We start from the raw sequence: 21,268 nt of genomic DNA on the forward strand, positions 1-21,268 counted from the left end.
CCACCTGTCCCCATCCTCCCAGCAGCAGGAGCCCCCAAGATGAGAGATTGCTGTCATGCAGAATCCAGCATCTGGGGTTCACGCATCTCACAAACACACTGAGGACAATTTCTTTGTGAATGCCAAAGCGTGGGGAAGCATGAAAGCTGGGCATCTGTGGAGCGTTTCATGAGTTTGCTATTTGCCAAGAACCCAGCAACACCATTGCACTGAATATTCACTATAGCCCAGGCTGCGGCACCACTGCCGAGCGCACGGTATAGATGAGGACACGGATCCGGGAACGCTCTCCGAGGCCTCTGCTGATAGGTGGGCATGCCAGGGCTTGAGCTCACATCCTTCAAGTTCCAAAGCCAGGGTTTACTACAACATAAGATCTTCTTTCCAGAGAATAAGGTAGTGAGGGCTTTCGGGCACACCCAAAGGATGGGTCTGCTCTAAAGCAGCATCTGTGGTTTGTCAAATAGCTTTAATTTTTGGTTTTGTCTAAAATATATTTTATAAATTGCAATGCTAGCATCACTTATTTTTTTTTTTTAAATCTCCTCTTGAATTGCAAATGCCACGTTTATCATCCATGGAGTTCCGCTGAGTAAATGACTTTTGGTGGCAGCTGCTCTTTTCCATTCGTTTTGTTAGGTCTGGTTCTACTCACGCACTGCTTAAGCTCTAGTTGCTTTATAATATAGTTGACCATCTAATGGTAAAAGTCTTCCCATATTGTTTTTCTTTCAGAAATAGTTCTTGGTTACTTTTGGCTATATATTTATCAGATAAAATTCAAACCATTTTGTCAAGTTTCAAGAATGCTCCTTTGGGACATGAATTGGAAAAATGGATTTGAGAAAAAGATTTAAAACTCTTTGTGTTTAATTTTGATGTCATTGTGCATGAAACAGGAGTTTTTCATTATAAATATTTTTAAATGGTTATTATTGATCTAAAGGAAAGCCGTTTCTGGGTGTGTATTTCTTTTCTAACAGGACACTGAGTTGCAACTCAGCCTCTTTTCCCTGTGGCTGCTTTGAAGACAGGCTCCAACTGGATTCCAGATTTACCAATGACGTGCCAGCAGACCCTGCAACCAGTCATGGCTCTGAGCATGTGTCATTAATAGGATGGACTTTGATGAAGCAGCCAGGCTTCTTGAGTTTATCCCAGATCCTCCATTTAACAGCTCAGTGACTTTGGGCAAAACACCCCTCTTCTCTGAGCCTCAGTTTCCTCGTCTGTAAAATGAGGATAGTACGAGATGCCCTCTCCTAGAATGGAAATCAGGAATCAGTGGGTCACTATACGGGGGTGAGGGGACTTAGTGAATGCAGCCACTTGCCTTGCCTCTGGGCCAGGCTGCTGGGTTCTTGCTGCATCTGAGTCGCTGTCTTTTCAAAACTATGGAGGTCTGAGCCTGACTTATATACCAGGGGCATCTAAGGGGTACAGGAGCCCCAACTATGGCGGTGATACCACAACTCTCTTCCTGATTTCTCCCCGATCACTGCATCCCTTGTCCCCCACCTCCCCACCAGCTTGGTCCCAGGGCACCTGCTTCCTGCCTGTCAGCACCTCACCCTCCACCTTCTGGCCCTGTGGCTCCTCAGCCAAGTCATTAGCATAGCGGCACCAAGAGCGTGCGTGCCTGCCTGCCTGGCCACTGGGTCTCCGTCCCCACAGGAGACCCACTGCTGAAAACAGTGATGTTTGTAAACAGCACCTCAAGGTTCTGTGAGCCCCCAGGTACCCAAAGGGACCCATCCCTTCCCACACCCCCCATCCTGTTCTTCACCCCCACACTGCGACATTTCCTCCTCAGGAAATGCTTTCAGGACTCACCCTGCTGTCCCACCCAGAAACCCTGTCCTCCTCACTGCCTCCCCTCTCCCTGGGGAGCCATCCTTTCTTCTCCGTCTAGATTCTGGCCTCACCCATGTCACTGCAATTATGGGCACTCCAGTTCCTGAGACCCAGCCGTGCAGCCCTGTCACCAGCCTTCCTCTCTTTCACACCACTGCCACACCCCGGCCAGGGCCACCTTCCAATCTGATCACCCCAATCACCGCTTAGCATCCTCAGGATAACAGGCCGAATCCTCAGAGTCTCCAGCTGCATTTCCCCTCCCACTTGCAGTGCACCCAAACATGCCACATAGTCAGAAGACATGGAAAGAGATACCACTGTTCTACAAAATTTGAATTGTTGACTCATAGCAACCATCCTCACAGCAGAAGCATGGACCGCAGGGAGGAAAGGTGATGGGGTAGTCCCCAAGGTCACAGGGCACTCCCTGAAGTCACTGGACAGAAACTGGGATCAGACTCCACACTGTCCCCAGCAGCCTGGGACCTCCTCCTTCCCAGCAGCCACAGTGCACCCTCTCAGCCCTGCCTGGGCCCTGCCCAAGCCCCTGCATGGTGGAGGTGAGGAGTCTTGGCAACAACGTATGTAATAAAATACAGCCTAAGTATGAAACACACCTTGGAGAACATGCCCTTAGAGGTAAGAGCCCTTGCAGGCTCATTAGCAGAGGGGCAATGGTGACCCTGAAGGGCAGAGAGAGTGTGTGCACACAGGGCCACCCCATGGCATTAGGCCCCACAGTGCACCACAGAGCGGCTGCGGGGGAGTGGGGCGGAGGGGAGGGAGGGGCTGGGGGCAGCAGAGAAGCAGGCAGCACAGTGGGGACAGCTGCGGCCCCTCCGGGACTCTGGGGCAGCATGGACTACAACCTCAGCACAGGCAGGCTTCGGGGGATATGGAGGTTCTTTATTCCCTTCCAGAAAGCGTTGTATTCCCTTTAATGTAGACTAAGGTTTTTTTTTTTTTTTAAATCACTAGATGAGAACACATTTGGAAATTTCCACCAATATATGGAAAACTATGTTAATTTCATTTTTTTTCTTTCTCCCTCCCACCTTCCCTCCCTTCCTGCCTGCCTTTCCAGACATCAGTTAAAGAAGAAATGTTTGATTTGGGTTTCAAGGCTTACTTAGAGTAATTGCAACCATTAAAAATAGCTTTAAAAAAAACTAGGAAACCACATAACTGCGGGCGTGTGTCAAGACAGCAGGGACACGTCTGGCGCCGGCTGGCTGGGTAACCAGAGGTGAGCCCCTGCTCTGGCCCTCACTTTCTCACCTGAGAAATGGGGAGGACACGGTTTTCAGTGTTTTTGAATCAGAGCGAGGTGCAGAAGTGCCAAACCAGTAGCAAATGCCAACCTTCTTTCCAACGTTCAAATAATTCCAGACCCTTTTTTTTAATGAAGAAAATAAATGAAAATTGGGTTTTCTTAAGGATCACCAAGAATCAAGATGACAAGGAGTGTGAGCCGCAAGGCTTCCAAGAATACAGGACTCTTCCTGTTCTGCGAGCCACCAAAACCAGACACAGTCCCTCTTGGAGCTAAACATGGGAAAAGCCTGAGGAAATACCGGAGGGGGCTTCCACGCCCCTGCCAGCTCGCTGGGGTGAAATGTCAAAGTCTCCACGCCCTTCAGGAAGGAAAAGTGTCTTAGGCACCAGCACGCTGCCGTGACCTTGAGCCTAAGCAGAAAGGAACAGGCTCACTGATGCGCTGAAGCGCCCAGAGCCAAAGGCCCCCTGCTCGCCGGGGGAGGCTCCCGAGTGCTGCGGCCACTGTGGGGCAGGGCCCACCCTCAGACATCCTGACTTCGCGTCAGACACGTCTTTCAAGTGCGAACCCCGTCACCCTGGGCTATTTTTACCCTGCCAGCACTCAAACAAAAACCAGATGTTCCTCTGATAACAGAAGGAAGACAAGAAAAAAAGACACTTGTTATCGTGTGATCATTTGAAAGACGATGAGAGTGGGCCAGGTCTGCCTGCTGACTTAGCATTTCTCCAGAGAGGAGGCCCCAGCCCCACCACGCCTCTCTCCATAGTTACAACACGAGAAAAATACCTGGACACGTATGTACTTCTGTTCAGCCTCCAAATACCCACTTTCCAGCTCCCCGGTGAGCGAGCGTTCATCTGTTACTTTGCACCTCCAGAGCTCAGCAGAGGGATGACAGTGATGATATGCCGGTTGGATCATGTCTCCCCAAGGTCCGGAAGTCCTGACCCCCCGCCCCGCCCCAGTACCTCGGAACATGATCACATTTGGAGTCTGGGCCTTTACAGAGGTGACTCAGTTAAAAGAGCTCATTAGACTGGCCCTTCACCCAAATGACTGTTGTTCTCGTAAAAGGGGACGTTTGGGCAGAGTCACGCGCGTGGGAAAGATGATGTGACATGGGAAAGACATGGTTTGAAGACGGTCGTCCACAAGCAATGGAGAAGGTGCTGGAACAGATCCTTCCCTCGCAGCCCAAAGGAGGAGCCAGCCCTGCAGACACCATGACCGTGGACTTGCAGCCTCGGGGACAGTGAAGGGATAAGTCTCTGCTGTTTGAGCCCCTTGTTCGTGGTGCATTACCATGGTGGCCCTGGCGGACGAGTGCAGCCAGCGGCTGACTACACAGTAGGGACAAACATCCATTCCCTGACACCCAGAGCGCCCGCTGTGGCCCACGGCTGTGCTCTGGCACAGAAATGCTAATCCTAATGATTATTCCGATCATGTGGCCTAATACACACTACGGTGGTTAATATTTATTAAGCATTTCCTATTTTCCAGATGCATTGCGATGGGCTACATGTGTCGTTTAACCCATCCATACACGGCCAGGTCCACGGCTGCTCTGGTCACCCTGCTGGATGAGGTGGCATTGCCCACTGTCAGGAGGGACAGCTCTGGGGGCACCGGGTCTGGCCTAACCCCAGCCTCGCCACCTCTGACTTTGGGTAAATTATGTTCTAGGTCTCAATGCTATTTTGTTTTAATCTGTAAACTGCAATAGCCATGTCGCCTGTGTCATAGGACAGGTCTTCCTGTATGTTAAGGGGCACAATTTGCCAGTGATTGTCCCAGCCTTCCTGCAGGAGGGGCCGCAGGAGCTAGGGCCTGCCGCCCCACCTGGCTGTCCCCGTGCAGGTGCTGTCACCCCCAGCGTGTCACAGCCTGGAGCAGCCGGCGCTCCAGACGCAGGGTGAGGGCTGAAAAGAACAATGCCTGCAAACTGCCTGGGGCACAAGAGGCGAGCAATAATATTTTGTAAAATCTGGCCCTGCGTGTCAGCCTCCCAAGCCAGAGCTCCTAGCTCTCGGCCGGGGGGCTGCATGCACGAGGGCATTTATGCCGTCACTTGTGCAACAGGGTGTTTCCAGCCCAAGCGCGAGCACCGACAGTGCTGATATGACTGTTGCTTCCCCTTCAGCTTGCTGGTCAAGACTGTCACACAGTGGGGCACAGCTCTGGTCATGTGGCCAGAAAGGCCAAAAAAAGATCTGCTCGGATGACTCAGGGACTTGGGAGGAAGGACAGAGAAGACAGCACATCTTCAGGCTAGGACAAGCAGCAGTAAGCTTTCTCTTTTGAAAACCAGATAGTAACTATTTTAGGCTCTTCTAGCCCCGTTTTCGCTCTATCACAGATTATTCTACATTTTCTTACACCACTTTAAAAGTGTCTGAGGCCCATCCTCAGCTCAGGGGTCAAAAGCAGGCTGTAGGCTGTGGTTTGTGGACCCCTGGTCGAGAGGCAGAGGCCGAGAAAGGGTGTGGGGTTGGTCGTGGGGTCGGTCATTACACCCCACATCAGATGGGAGCCAAAACTCCTGCAGGCAGCCCAACAGGGAGCGTGCGTGCCTTTTCCAGGAATGAGGAGGAGCCTGGAAGACGCCATCTGGAAAGTGAAATACCATCATTTTATATGTTGACAGTTGTCCTTCCTAACTTGGCATGTTCAAATCCTTCTATAAAATGGTGATGCTTAGTTTGTTCTGTGTTTAAAAATTAGTCTGATTTGGTGGAATGAAAAGCTGGCAGCCAGGAGCTGTCCTACAACCCAGGAGAAGAATGTGAGTCCAGCCCATGGTCTCTTACCCACGTGGCCTCTGTCGCTCCTGTCCCTCCTCCTGCTGTTCCTGTCTCTATGAAATCACCCCGCCGCCGTCACAGCTAAGCCCTGAACTTGTCTTATCCTTCTCCTCCTCCTGTGTCCTGGAAACAAGGGTCCTTCCCGTGACTGCAGTGTCCCCTGCCCTCCCTGTGGGTCACAGCCTTCTGGCTATGGAACCTTCTGTCCTTGTAATTCTCCTCAACTGTGGGTGCCTGGTCATTCTCCCGCATTCTTCAAATTCTTTGCCAGCCAGCTCATAATTTTCATCTCCATCTTGGGCGACGTGACCCTCTCTGGGGATAGCAGATGGCCTAGTCCATACTCTGGCCTCAGTTTCCTGACCTCTTCAACCCCTGAGATCTTTACTTCTACTCCCTGCAGCCAAGTACCTCCAAGACCGCATCCAAACTCCACCACGGCCCTGACCCCATCATCCTTTCGGTCTTAGTTGTCCTAAGCTCTGCTTCTGCTCCATCTCACGATCCTCTTTTCTTTGTGGCTTTTCACACATTTATCCCACTAAACCCAGCTTTTCCATTTCACTGTGATTTCTACTCTCCTAGCCCCTCTGGGTGATCCGCTGAGACTGACTTCTCATAAACAAGGCCTCCCACTGGCCCAACATTTCAACTTTCCTTCTATCAGTGCCTCCACTCCCTTCCGTCCCGGTTGGATTCATCCAATGGGCCTGCTTTCTCTGCAGCTTGTCTTGGCCACTGAGCACGACTGAAGACATGTCTACAGACTGACAGATGGTGCCTTTACAACTTTGGATCCCCAGCCCCACCGGAACTCTCAACACTGCCTGACAGCCCCGTCATCTCTCTCCCGCTCCACAACACACCTTCCAACGCTTGTCACTCTGCAGGCGTAGACATCATTGCACCCTGTCCTCTCAGCATGCGCCTCCCGGGGAAAGGAGGGACCGTTAGTAGCATCTGCTTCAACTCCCTGTGCCCTCCCACCCTACAGCCAGCCCGTCTTCCCCCTTTGTTTCTGCTAAACCGGAAGGGCCGCTCTTAGGAGCCAATCCCCCATCTGTGTTCCCGAGTGCATTCTTCCTCACCCTCAGGGGCACCCATCTATCAGTCATCCCCCCCTCCAGCCCCACTCCCACCCCTCCTGTATCTCCACTCTGTCCCTGGACACAGACACGTCACTCACATTCCTCCGTCAGGGAAGTAGCATCTTACTCTAGCCCACGAGTTTTTAACGTGGGACCTGGGTCTCAGGGGCCCATTCCCTGAAAATATGGGCTCAAATTTGGGATGTACATAGGGGCACAGTGTTTTCAATACAGTGTCATGGGTGGCCCATGACCGACAAATGGATGGTCACCAACTGATAGGCCGCAATTTTTTTTTAAATGTCAATCTCATTTTTTTCTTTCAAAGCCAAGATTCTTGGGAAAAGTTTGTAGTTTCCACATTCTCAAAAACAGTATTTGTGTTTGGGTACTTCCCACATCGCCCCACTGTATTTGCAAAGTGGTATTTACAACTACATCGGGGAAAGTTTGTGGTCCTCATATTCCTTGAAATTACTGACCACATCTCCCTCCCCTGGTTTCCATGACAACACATGCCCATCTTTCTAGCTATTCTGGCTTCTGTTCTTCCCTTATATACTGTTGTTTCTCAGGGGTCTGTCCTTGACTTTCACTATCTACATCCAACACCCCCCATGCATGATCTCACGATCCCCGAGACTTCAAATACTACTGACATGCTAATAATTATTACACATATCTACAGCCAGACCATTTGTCCAAGATTCATGCTGAGATGTTCAGTGCTTATGAGACACCTCTAAGCAGATGTCCCCCTTCACCTGGTTCCCTTCTGACGTTCTGTATCTTGGGAATCGGCCCAAGAAAACCACTACCCACAGGACTGCCCAACCTGAAACGTTAAACGCTGTCCTTGACTGGTATGCAGGTAGGCTGACTGTCCACCAAGACAGGGCATCACAGGAGGAAAGCCAGGGTAAGTACTCCTTCAAGTCTAAATTTCTCATTCTTCCACTATCATCCGAATTCCCAACAACAGACATGGCCTCCCAGGTCCCTCACAGTCAGACTGCTGCCTCCCTCACCTGCTTCTCCAGCCTCATCTGCCGTCAGCCTACTTCCCACCACCTCAGACTGGCATCTGGTGGTCTGGCAAAATGTGTCATTTGACTTTGTTCACTATTCCCTTTTTGTCGACATCCACTTACAAAGTCAAGTCAGTTTATTCACATGATAAACTCATATCACCCTTCAAAACCCAACTCAGACGTCACTTCCTACAGAAACCCATCGAACACTCCTCCCCCCCCCCCCAAGTTGGTTTTCCTCAGCTCAAAGCATCTTATAAATATGTCCATTGTTCCACTACTACATTGCATTGCAACTTACTTGTATTTTTTTACCTCTTTGTTGAACTATAAGCTCCTTGAGATCAAAGAATTCACCTCAGTTTTTGTTAATTCTCCAAGACCTCTCATAACAGCATATAAAAAAATGTTAACAATAAAAGTAGTGATATAGTTGTAGCTAACATTTATTAAGTGTTTTATGCACTAAATAGGAGTAATATCACTATTTTGCATGAACAGCACAGCTCCATTGTATGTATTAAATGAATTAATAAGTTAATTAATAAAAGAAAAATGAGATACTAATTTTTTTTATCTCAATAAAGATTAACACTGGAATTATTCCCATACCACAAGACTTCAATAATAATTGTTGAGTAAATCAATTAGCAAGCCGATAATGGGCAATTGTGGCACATTCCAGTTTTTGGAACACTTTTATTCACACTGTGATATTTAATAACTATATCAACCTGTGCATTAATCATATTACTACCAGTTTGCACGGCGCTGAGCTGAAGCTCCGAGGTGGCGTGTAACATGGCCCAAGTCGCAGCTCACCACTGGCAAACCAGAGGCTTGAGCAGCCAGCCACCCCCCAGTCCCCGCCACACCGCAACTGCCTTTCTCCCAGTGACTCAATGGCAGTCTCCTCGGTCGTTTCCCTTTAGTGGCGAGTACATCGCAAGCAGAAGTTTCCAAAGACATCTGAGATGGTCCAGCATCTGTTGAGGTTATGAGCCTGTGGGCTGGTGAGTAATCATCTATTACACTACCAGCATCAAAGACTCTTCTAGAGAAATGTCTAAGTTCCCAAAACCCATACCCATAGACGTAGACCTGGAGCTGTGGTCAGTCCCTCTCTGCCTTCACAACAAACTACTAGGCTCATCACAAGCAAAATTCCTGGAGGACATTCAAAGGCGCAGATTAAACCGGGTTTCTCTCCAGGAAGTTTGACTCGTATCGAGGGGACCCCGCTCAAATCCCCCCTGCAAGCAAAGGCTATCTGGGAGATGGTACGGCAGGTGGGCCTCCTGAGAACACCTGAACTCCTCTTTCTCGGGGTGGGTGTGTGTGATCCGGGGTAGCTGGGTAAAACTGCAGAAATTCAAAGGTGCAGGTGCACGTGGAGAACCAACATGAGCTCAGCAAAGTAATTCCAATCACGCAGAGGCCTCCCTAGAAACGCTGAACAAGAGCATTGGGCAGAGGCCCCCCTGACCTCTCAGTGGGCTGCAGGCAACCCCCCCAAGGTCGCAGAGCTGGGTCAGACCCCGAGACTGCACCCCTACGCTCTGCCTCTACAGTCGCTGTGGTTTGTCAGTACACTGCGTGTTAGGTGTCAGGTCAAGCGCTTTCCCTGCAAGACTTCAGCCAAATCTCACAGCTACTTGTGGATGTAGGTGACGTTATGAAGCCCACCTTAAGGACACTCAGGCTCAGAGCAGTGAAGTGACTTGCCCTGGGTCCAACGGCGAGACCTGGAGTAGAACTAGAACTGGAATTGAAACCCAGATTCGCCCAGGACCAGTCTCTCTGCTTCACTACTTCTGCAAGTATCTGCCACGCACCTTCTGTTTGCTTGTGGCTAAGTTAGCAGAAAAAAAAAAACAGAAGGAAAACAAAACCACCTTCAAGCATAACTGAGCCAATCATCAGCAATACAAAAATAGGAAGTGTAAAGGGAAACGCAGGGGCCATTTAAGCCACCCCCTCACAGGGAGGAAATCTCCAACATGCTTTGAATCCTCCAGGGGTGGGGAGCTCATCACCTCAGTTGCCATCACAGCAGAAAAACCAATGCCTTCTCCTTCCATCATCTGACCCCATGCCCCCCTCACTTCGCCTCCACTGGCCCTCCCAGAATGCCATGGGCTCCATCCACACTGAAGCCTTTCCTTGGTTCCTCCTGAGCTAGGCTCCTCCCACCTCCTGGGCTTTGTCCATGGGGCGGGGAAGGTGACTGTTTCCTTTATAAACCAAGTTGCTTTCTTCCAAGGAGGTCAGGGAATTCAGCAGAGACCAACAAATGAGGACTGTCCAAAGGGTCATTAAAAAACAACTCTAAGTGGCACTAGCCACTTGTAACACAGTATTACCATTTTTAATCAACTGTTAAAATTAGCATAAGCCATAAAAATAAAGGAAACCCACTGGTGTTGGAGGACTGCATTCAGGGACGGTTTAATTCATAGTCAGCTACATAGAATGATTTGAAAGGCCCTAGGAAGGGTAACCTGTCTGAAACATATCCCCCACATGCTTGTCAAATGGTTTGAATTTTCACTCTTAGAAATGACCTCTTTCTGGTTTGCCTCCCTGTAAAAATGTGAACACTCTCAGGGGAAATGTCCTATTAAAAAAAAGAAAAGGTAGGCCCTACACGTTGGCATATTTTGCTCTGGACTTTTTCTCCCTTAAATTTGCACAAACCCCTGATGGACCAACCAGGTATAAAAGTGCGCCACCTGGGGGGGACGTATTGAGGGAAGTCCTACGTTTTCTCCATCCTCTGGGACCTGACAAGGGTGTAAGACGCAGCCACACAGCAAACACTAGTTCACTGCCTCCGGGCACACTGTCTGCTCTCACAGGTTGTGCACCGTCCCCCTGCAGCGGCAGCACTCAGAAAGGCCACCTGGCAGAGGGACCCCCGAGCCCTGGCAGGGCTCGCCCTAATGTAGCTATTCCAACCCTGCCAACCATCACCGGGCACTGCGGGTAGCGATTTTTACACGTGGTGTCTCTCTTAAGCTTAATGAACAACGTCTTCGAAGTAGAGATCGTCATCTCCACATTGCAGGGGAGGCAACTGAGGCTCAGAAAGATCCTTTACGCCGGTCAAGGTTACACACCTAAGGCCTCCCACAGCCCAGTGGTTTCTAGAACTTCACCACTACTTGCCAATCGCGTCATTCCTTTACGGATTCCTTCTTCCAGCAAACGTTAACTGAAAGACTATTAGCTTTAAACACTCACCTAGAGTAGAGTAAATGTACATGTTTTTTAAAAACAATATAATACTGAGCACCTACTGCGTATGAGACATTTTGCTAAGTGTTAAGATTAAACTGTGAATCATAAACGTGTGCCCTGGGGAATACTGAGTCCAGCAGACAAGCAAGCAAGAGAAATTCATTCATTTGTTCATTCACTCACTCACTCGTTCATTCATTATTTCCTGGGTACTGACTGGTACCAATCACGCTTCTAGGTGCTAAAACAGAGCAGTGAGCAAGACAGATAAAGTCCCTGCCCTGTGCAGCTTGCCTTCCAGAGGAGGGGCAGGCAAACATGTGAGAGGTAATCAAGGGAGAAAATTTTGTAGCAGTAAGCTGTGTGAAGACAATGAAGCTGGTGAAGAAATGGAGAGTGTGGCGGGGGGAGGGCTGCTGTGATAGGGTGGGTGCAGGTCTGTTTGAGGAGGGGACATCAGCTCAGAGCAGAGGAGGAGCAAGCCCTGGAGAGAGAGAACAGAACGAAGCTCCACGGGGCTGGGCTTTCTGCCGGCTCTGCATGCTGCCACAGCCCCGTGTGCCTGGCACGGAGTCAGTGCACCCTGAACACTTGCTGAATGAATGAGGGCAATGACAGCTGTGGTGGAGCAACCGTAACTCCTTCCAAGATCCAGGGCCTCCGCAGCTGGCCCGTGGCTGCCCCCTGTATCTGTGGGGAGAGCAAAGAATTCCAAGCTGGGGCCAAGTTCCTCCCATTTCCTGCCTCCTTGATCTGCCACCGCTGTGATCCTCTCCTTCTCTGCCCGAGTCTCAGAGAAGCAGGGACGAGGTCCAGGGAAGCCGCCACGTGCAACACTGTGCTCACAGCACATTCGGCCACCCAGGCAGCGTGGCAGACAGGCATCTGGGCCGCACCCCTGGCTCGGGAGTGGAGTTTGCCACATGCCCGAATGCCGTGGCTGTCACCTAGACAACCCCCTCAGCACTCCTGAGAGAAGGCAGGAGCGGTGTGTGCCGCCAGCCCTGCCTCGCTGGCCCCTGGGATGGAGCCTTGTCCCCAGACAGCCATTCTCATGAAGTGCCAACAGGGCACACCGTGAGTCCCTCAAGGATGTGTGTGTGTGTGTGTGTGTGTTTGCATAGCTACGTACACATTTGGAAAGGAAACTGAACTTTCAAACAAACATTAGACAATTTTGGAGTCACTGCCCGCTCACCTGAACCTCGCAGTGGTGGACAGAGGATTAACAACTAGCTTTGTGTAGTCCAGCGGCTACAGTGGGAGGGGTGCAGGAGACAGTGCCCCTGGGTTGGTACAGGACAGCCTGCACAGTTCTGGTAACACCCACTCCACCCTCTGAGGTGCCCCCGATGACATTACTAAAGTACAATGTCCCTGGGACACGTGCTACGATGTCCCTCCACCCCGCCCCCCGCCCCCACACCGAAGCCCTAAAATACGGAGAGCACTCAGCATACCAACCAGCAGAGCACTCAGTACACAGGAATGCTTTAAACATGCAATTTTATGGCTCTACCATTACCTAGCTGTGACTTGGGAGAGGTGCCTTCTCTGGAAAAGCATGGGTTTGGACCTGGAACTTTTGCTGGCTTAACACTCACTCATTACCCCGTCTGCGCCGAGCACTATGTTTTATTTATTTCCTAACACAGGCCTCCCGGATTGACAGTTCTGGTGTTTCGCCATCATCCTTACCCCCCAGCAGCACATGGAGGCATTGCCAGGCTGGGAATCCGGCCCCAGGGTACTCGGTGGCTCAGTGATGGAGCCGGCTTGGAAGCTGGGCAGACTGACTTCAAAGCCCATCGCTGCCCCAGGAGGCTCCCGACTTCCCTCAGTTAGATGGTGTGCATGCTCCCTGCTGGTGCTGGCATTTTTTAGGATCACACGACTCTGTCTCCAGCTTAATGGAAAACATTTGCCGGAAAGATCAACTGAATTCCATCAACCTACGGGCACAGCTGAAAGTAAAGGGTGGAGGCAAAGCAGACAAAGAGGACCGACTACCACTGAGGACCCGAACACCATTCTTGCAGCCACCTCCAACTTCAGGCTCCAGGACGAGGTTAGGGGCGGCGCTGGACAGCTGAACAGGCCAGACTTTAACAAGGCGTCTTTCTTAGCATTCTCGTGCACCCTCTCAGCTGCAGCCTCACTCACAGCTCACTCTGCTGGCAGCAATCTGTGCTGCCCCCACCCCTCCAAAGGCACTCAGTCAAGGTCAAGGGCTGGAGCATGTCCAGGGCTAAAGGGTCTTTCGAGGTTCCGTAGGTGAAATAAACTTAACACAACAAATTTCTAAAGACTCACATCCTGTGTTTTCCTCTGGCTTGCAACCCAAATGCTCAATTTGCTTCAGTGGCACCTATGAGCAATGTGCTCCTGAAATAGCGCGTGAAAAGCAGAATGTGGAGTGTTCTGGGAATAGAACTGAGGAAGATCCAACCCTCGGGTGTGAGGGGAAGGGGGAGGCCGACAGGCAGGCTCCCATGCTTGAGACTACGGCCTGTGCTAATCTGGGGCACCCTCTCTGGATCGGTTGCTGTGAGTCTTTTTAAACAGCATTGGACGTTTTTCTCTTAAGAAGAAATAACATCTTTACCATGTTGCTTGTTTAAAAGAGAAAATGGACAATTTTTCCCCCAAAAGAGTAATTTGCTACTCTATACCCAGATGACACAATTGACCTCATGTTCTCAAAATCTACCTTGTCCACCCCCTATGGCATCCCCTTCACAGCCCAAATGAAGAGCGTTGGAGTAGCTTTAAAGCTCATTGTGCCATCACTTAAAGCCCTCTGAGGACAAGTGGTACCCAACATACTCTACTGCTCGGCCCCACCCTGCCCTGCCCCGGCCTGCCCTGCAATCCTGAACATCTTGTATGCACATTCCCTGCACGCACCCTGCTAATGCGTGCCCCTGGGATTCTGCCCAGGACGCCTCCCTGTCCCCTCCTGGCCATCTGACGAACGCATGCTTACCTTTGCCATCCTAGCTCGGCTATGATATACCCATGATGCACCCCTGCCTGTCTGTGGTAAACAATGGGGAGTCTTCCCCCTCCTGCTACAGCCTCAAAGCAGGTTCACTGTGGCGTAAGTGGTCCATCTCCCTAAATTCTAACATCCTGTGCCTTTCTCCTGACTAGAATGTGGACTCCTACATTTGCAACCAAGACCTCCGGCCCCCAGCACCACGTCTCCCCCAGAAATGAGTGAGAATCCCCAAGCCATTATCCAAAAGTAGCTGGCATGCGCACATTCACTGCCCTAACTCAGCGGAATCGAAAATGGCTTGTTTTGCCCGAACGCCCTTCCATACCAACCAGCCCTAGAGCTGCTGTCACTTTCCTGCTCCCTCGCCCACCCCAACAGGTCTTGCCAAGGCCAAGGACGTTCCTAACACAGCATGAAGGCTCCTACAGAAGCTTCACTGCCTGGCTGCAGGATTTCCCACTGCTTTCCTCTGACAGCCGGTGTCTGCCCTACCAAACTCTCTGGTCTGCGATTTCATACCCTGGGGCCTTTGTGGGGACAAAACACTGTCTCTGGAAAGATTCTCTGAAACTTGCCCATTTGACAAGCCCCTGCTGTCTTCAAACCAGCCAGCGTGCACTGTGTTAGAAGCCTTCTCTGGGGCAACACCAGTGAAGTGCTTGGAGTGGTTTCGAGCACGTGGTTTGTACCCAGGCCCCTGAGAGTTCAGAAGTCCCCCTCCTCTTCACACCATCCCCAAGGACCAATCAGAGCATCAGAATCCCCTTTCACGCTAGACTGTGAAGAGGTGGCTTATTCACACACTCCTACAGGAATCAAGGCCAAGAGATCAGGTCTCCAGACAAGCGCAGGGACTCAAATGTCTACCTCCCTCACCCTGTCCAGAAGCTCAAACCGAATATTCTTATCTAACTCGGAGGGGCCAGAAACATGTGGGTTCAAATCCCAGCTGGGTCACTGAACCTCGCAGAGCCTCGGTGTCCTTATCTGAAAAACAGACCTTGCCACCATCAAACTTTCTTGTGAGCATTAAATGATTTCTGAAATATTTGGTATTTAATAAATATTCCCTTTTACCCCTGAATAGAAACTGCATGAAGATGAGCGGTAAACATATGCAGAGCGAACACACACACATGCATGCACATGCACAACCCATGTCAGAATCATGTTGACGTGCCCATATCCTGGAGACAGAGCTGCGCCCTCCCTCTGGTTCCCATCAAAGCATGTGCTCCGACTCCGGATTCCAGTTTGGGAACTCTAAGCACAGATGGAACGTCGGCTCTGCTGTCTCCCCTGCTTGCAAATCACACTTGTCAAAGGCACACTTAAAAATACCGTGGCAGCCCATTCTGCCTTCTACTCGGAGGGAGACATCTACTCAGAGGCACAGCTTTTGTGCGTGTGCAAAGGGAGACAGGCTGTGCTCCGCTTTTTTTTTCTTGGTAGGTAATTCACACCTCAGTAACCCAAAGGTTTAGCAAAAAGAACAGGGTGGAGGCACATGAAACCGCTCCAAGGTATTTACGTGCCGGTTGGTTTATGTGTCTAATAGGACACTGCTGACATTTAGCTATCGAAGCACTCCTTACCTATAATTTCAATAACTAGCATTTTTAAGTGATAGTACTTAAGGATTACCAGGATGTGGCAGAAAAAAGCCAACTATTTCAGACTAATTTTGGCAATATAAATATAGACTCTTAAAATATAAAGTTCTCAAAGACATTCATCTCACTTGGGAGAATGTGCCCCCAGGAAATAAGCTGGACACAGGCAAAAGCGCATGTGCCGAGGTATTCAACGTGGTATTTTCATAACGGTGACGAGTCCTAAACAATCAAATGTCCCAAAACAGAGGGACGAGTTTGCGAGCTGCGGTGTGTCCACCTGGTGGAATAATGTGACGACTGTCGCTGATCACCCTGGGCTGTCCTCACCTGTTTCTTCGTCACCAGACCGGGAGCATTGTGAAAGCAGGACCGGATGAGTGAATGGATGCGAATACACAGGCTGCGTGGGTTAGAGACCTACCCGGGGGGCACGAGGAGGTTTACCGCTGTGAGCACGCAGAACGCGGAGTCTGTTCCCGCGTTATTATGTATCAATGACTGCATTATCTTCCACTCGAACAGCTGTAAACCTCCTTTGCCCCACCCTGTGTAGCGATATGGAAATACACAAACAATGCAATATTAGGTAAAAACAAAGAAAAGCCCGACTGGCTGGAGTGACTTCCTAATAACTCTGTGGCTTTTCCTTCTACATCTCTGCATTGTTTCAACTTTCTATGAGCAATACTTGTTAAATTAGGACCAGCCTCGAGGTTCGTGTGAGGAGCAAATGTTTACCACAGTGCTGAGGGCAACACAAAGTTTTCATGAAAGGTTGAAGAGGTTTTTTTTAATAGGATATTACTGCTTTTAATTAAACATGGCACATCTCTCTTCTCTCCCTCCACAAACCCCTACAAAACGGAGTAATAACTACAAAGTCTAAACCCACAAAGACAACAGAAGAAGACAATGGAAATGAGCCAACAGCAGCTGGGGGATTTTACAAACGTGGAGATGGAGGAAAGGAGAGTAAGGTGTGCTGAGGGGCCCAGCAGCGTGGAATAACTAACACCCCGGGGTACCCACAGAGCGGGATGCAGACATGGCCTGCACCCTCCAGGGACGGCCCAGGTAGCCCAGGAGGCAGGAGGCCCCCTGGAAGGTACAGGTGAAGCCTGGGGCTGGAACGAGGAGGCTCAGCTCAGACCCCATTTTGGTGGTTGGTAAAGACCAGGCGCTCACCACTACCCGGAGACGCGCCCCAGTGACCCATATTGACGTGCTCATCCCAGTTAAGTGCACTGTCTCAGCCCCACGTCTCGGTATCCCTAAGTTGGGAGAGTGAAGGAGGAAGATTAGAAAAGGCTGGTAAAGACAGCCCTGAGCCATCACAGAGTGAGGCAGGAACTCAACCGTCACTTCCAAAACGACAAGTCAAGGAACAGCAAGAGTTATGTACTACCTGGAAACACGGAGACCAGAATGAGAAAAAACAGTTGAAAGAGTTGAAGGTGGTAGCCTCGGCGGGTGCAAATGGCAGGTGGGGGAGGTGCCACAGGGAATAAGGTGATTAAAAAAACCCCATCAACCCTGGGGACTATTTGATTACTTCAAATGTTTGTGTGTCATCTTGATAAAACTCCAACTCGATTGTGCACACAGTGTGGCTTGGACGAGCATTCCCTGTTTGGCTTTGAGTACGTTCCTCTCTCTCTAAGCCCCACCTCCGCCATGGCGACGTGGCAGTGGGGTGGCCCACCTCACAGACAGAGCTCCAGGAACCTAACCCCGTACAGGCAGTGAGGACGAAAGCCTTAGGCACAAAGCCCTGCGGTGCGGGGACACAGACACTCTGGATGGCGTGTGACGCTCTGCACGTACACGTATGATCTCCCAGGTTGGCGTGTTCACTGAGGAGAAAAGGAGGAAACCAAGCGCGTGGGCTGAGAACATTTAAACTTTCAGCCACAGCCTTGACCACAAATGACTGCCTCCCACAGAAGCTATATTCTGTCACTTCAGCCAGGACCGTAATGACAGACCTCTAGAGTCCCTCAGACATCATGTCACAGGGCAGGAATTAGCAGTGCTTGGGCTCTCGGAGCCTCTCATTTCCTGGCTACAGGAAGGCAGCAAAGGGATGTGTGGTGAGGCCCACGCTGGCCCACCCACCCCCACCTACTCCGTCCTGAGCGGCCACCTCGCAGAACCTCCTGCTGCCTTGTGCCCGGACAGGGGACAGCAGCCTCAGGCTGGGCCGTGCTCCCAGGCTCAGGGCCAGTGCCCTGCCTTAGATGTCACAGTGCCACCCAGTGTGCTGATGGCTGGGCGCCCCAACTCTCCTGCACTAGTGAAGAGTGGAGTTGTTTCCCTTTTGGCCCCAAGTGCCACCACTGTTGACACTGCCCCAGGACCGGGCAGCTCTGGCCCTGCCATGACAGGCTGAAACAATCCTTAGAACGTGAACTAGGAGACGGGGCTCAGGTCCCACGCTGCTTCCAGTCAGCTGCGCTGATGGGCCGAGTCGTGGCACTGCTGTGAGTCAGGTCCCCACCTGTGATGTAGGCTGGTGCCCACCCGGCCTCTGCATGCATGCGTGATGGACAGGGGTCGGAATTAACGTGCGAGAGGGTGCAGCGAGCTGTAAACCACTGGACAGAAGGGAGGAGTGAGAGGAGAAAGAGGAGGGGCACTGTCGTGGAAGAATTCACGAGACCAGGACTCACCTTTGTCTGTGGGGGAAGGCAGAACCACAGAAGGGCAAAAACTGGGAGCGTCACTTTGAACTGCAAAGGAGAAAAAGGCGGCCTGTTACTCTTCCTCACCCTCAGTGTCCCTGAGTTCAGAAGGCATTAATAGTGGAACAACCTGGTGACAGCAAAACTGGGCTTGGAGGGCCGAGATCACATCCGACTCCCAGCACCACCCCTGGATCCACCAGGGTGCGCTCGGCTATGCCCAAGTGGCAATCCCAACACCTCAGGGGCTTAAAACAATGAAGCAGTGCTCCTCTGCACACCACGTGCCAACAGGCTGTCGTTTCTAACAAGTCCCTGGGACATGCTGACTCTGCTGGTCCCAGGACGCACTGTAAGGACCGCTGACTGAGGCTTCTGTCGTCTGTGCTCTGTGAGCTCTTTGGACAACTCTCAGGCTCAGGCTCAGACCAACCGTCAGCCAAGCTCCACCACTTCCTGCTGAGCGGCTGGGCCCCGGAGCGCTGCTTGTTTGTTTAAATGTCCATCTTTCCTGGAAGACAGTGGCCCTCCGAGCAAAGATCCTGAGCATTGGTGCAGTCTTCAGAGAACGACCTGGCCCTCTGTCAAGGGCATTGAAATGTCCATGCCTTGGTAACTGTGCTTTTGGAAATTCATCTTGCAACTCAAAGTAAGCCTGGTTTGCAAACCACGTTTAGGCAATACGGATGAGATGCTGGAGAGGAGATCACACTCTAATGACCAGAGAACCGTTAGCTGAGAAATACCACTCAGCTCACCTCAGCAGAGAATGGGTCACCTAGTTCTGCTGCTGCTGGTCACTTGCTCTTTCTCACCCACCATCAGTGTCACATGACAGGGTGCTACTCATCCTTTGGGTGGGACCATCTTCCCTGCACAGGAGGAGCTGTGCTGTGAGGGTTCTCAGCTTCCCTGGGCCCCTGCAGCACTGAAACCCCCTCGTCCACACCCCCGGTCCCTGGGAGGACTGACGTTGCCCTGGGGACCCTCCTACAGTGTCATCTCACTGTGTAACCTTGAGCAATTCGCTTGGCTAATTCACATTAACAAGTGACCACTAAACTTTCTGCTTCTTCCCGACTCTGCCTTCCAGACATCAAGTCGGTAGCTTGAAACTGGCCACAGTGGGAGTATTTACACCACAGCAAGTAGCAACCACTAGAAACCAGGCTTCCCTCCACCTTCACTGGTTGTAAAATATTTGCCAGTGCAACACTGAGTGGGGCATAACTACAGGCGCTACCTCATAGAGCTGTTTGGGGACAAAATGAGATGTTTTCTGCAAAATGCTAGCCTGGGGCCTGGAGCCAACTCTGTGCTTAGTAAATGCTTTGCTGGCATGTGAATGATGGTGAAGAATGGATTGTACAGAAACTCTACCTACATTGGCAGCTTCTGCACAGGGTACAGACAGACCTAATTAGAAGAGCTCGTTACTTCCTTTCCAGGTTACGTTCCCATATCTAGAATTGCTACAGGGTCCCAGTGCATTTGCTTGGCAGCAGAGGAGAGAAACCCTGAGGTTTCCATTGCATTTTTAGAAGCCATGTCAGAATTTGTAAACAAACCAATGACCCTGACCCACGTGCAGGCCTCACCCAGCTGCAGAGAGAATGGGCAGCCCTAGTTTCTTCTAAGAGCAGAGGGTGCCCAGGCTGCAGGGCCCCACCCCTTCCAGGAAACCCAGGTCTCTGGGGCAATTCTTGACCTCAGAGCTTCCCTGGTTCCCCTGCCCTCCACCTGGATGCAAGAATTCTTCCTCTCTGGGTCCTGGTGCCAGAAACGGGCAGCAAACGGCCTCATTTGCATTCACAGTTGCTCACCTGGGCCCTCAGTTCTGTGCTAAGACCCATGGGACTCTGTGTTCACTGTGGACAGCACAGTCAGAGAGCACATTCCCGCAGGCTCTGTGGGTCCCCTCTGGGTCCCCTGCAGCAGGTGCGTGGCCCTCTCCTTCCTCAGTCCACCTCTGCTTCCACCTCTGTTCTGTGACCACAGCTCCGGTGTGAAGGTCATGCTGCATTGCCCGTGGGAAGATCCCAAGGGCCATGATATTTCTGAACTATGGATTCTGTATTAAGCTTCTTTTGACCCAGTTCATCGCTGAGCAATGCAAGGACAGAAAATGATATATTCTAGCATCACGTGGGACGAGGAAACGGGAGGTGATGTGGGAGGAGAGGTGTGTGACATTCTGATGGACAAGACAAGCAAACCAAGGGGACCCGGCAGGGCGAGGCTCCCCCACCCTGTGACAGCACCTTAAGGACACTGTGAGGGACCTCCTCCTGGCCAGCACCTACAGCCTCGCTGGACTGTCACTCAGGCTGCCCCACCCTCACAGGTGGACTCTCAGCCACGTGGGGCCCAGCTCTCCCCCGCGAATTTAAAGCTTGAACGCAACCACCCAAACCTTCCGGAGGAGGACAGCGGTGACAGTGACACGTGAGGAGGTTGCCCAACCCACCCCGCTCGGCCCGTCCATGCCGCTGAGACTTCGTGGGTCACCTTTCCTCTGAGTCTATGTATAGGCTTTCCATAAATTCCTTCCCTGCTTCTGCTGTGTGCCCCCAGTGAAACCTGAATAATCTCCTTCCAGGCCCCAGGACATCATCTGAATACATGTCTGGAAACCAGTCAACTGAGGATGCCCACAGAGCACCCGGGGCAC

The 21,268-nt window shown here is 51.2% G+C and overlaps 1 protein-coding gene across 1 annotated transcript in view; it reads right to left on the reverse strand.

Moving 5' to 3' along the window:
- Positions 1-21,268, reverse strand: part of TG (thyroglobulin) — a 201,722-nt gene that overhangs the window by 108,453 nt on the left and 72,001 nt on the right. The window contains exon 32 of the mRNA XM_024572159.4: positions 18,586-18,645. Coding sequence (XP_024427927.3) covers positions 18,586-18,645 — 60 coding nt within the window. The remainder of the gene's footprint in view (positions 1-18,585; positions 18,646-21,268) is intronic.

This window comes from Desmodus rotundus, chromosome 8, assembly GCF_022682495.2.
Source record: "Desmodus rotundus isolate HL8 chromosome 8, HLdesRot8A.1, whole genome shotgun sequence".
Classification (NCBI taxonomy): domain Eukaryota; kingdom Metazoa; phylum Chordata; class Mammalia; order Chiroptera; family Phyllostomidae; genus Desmodus; species Desmodus rotundus.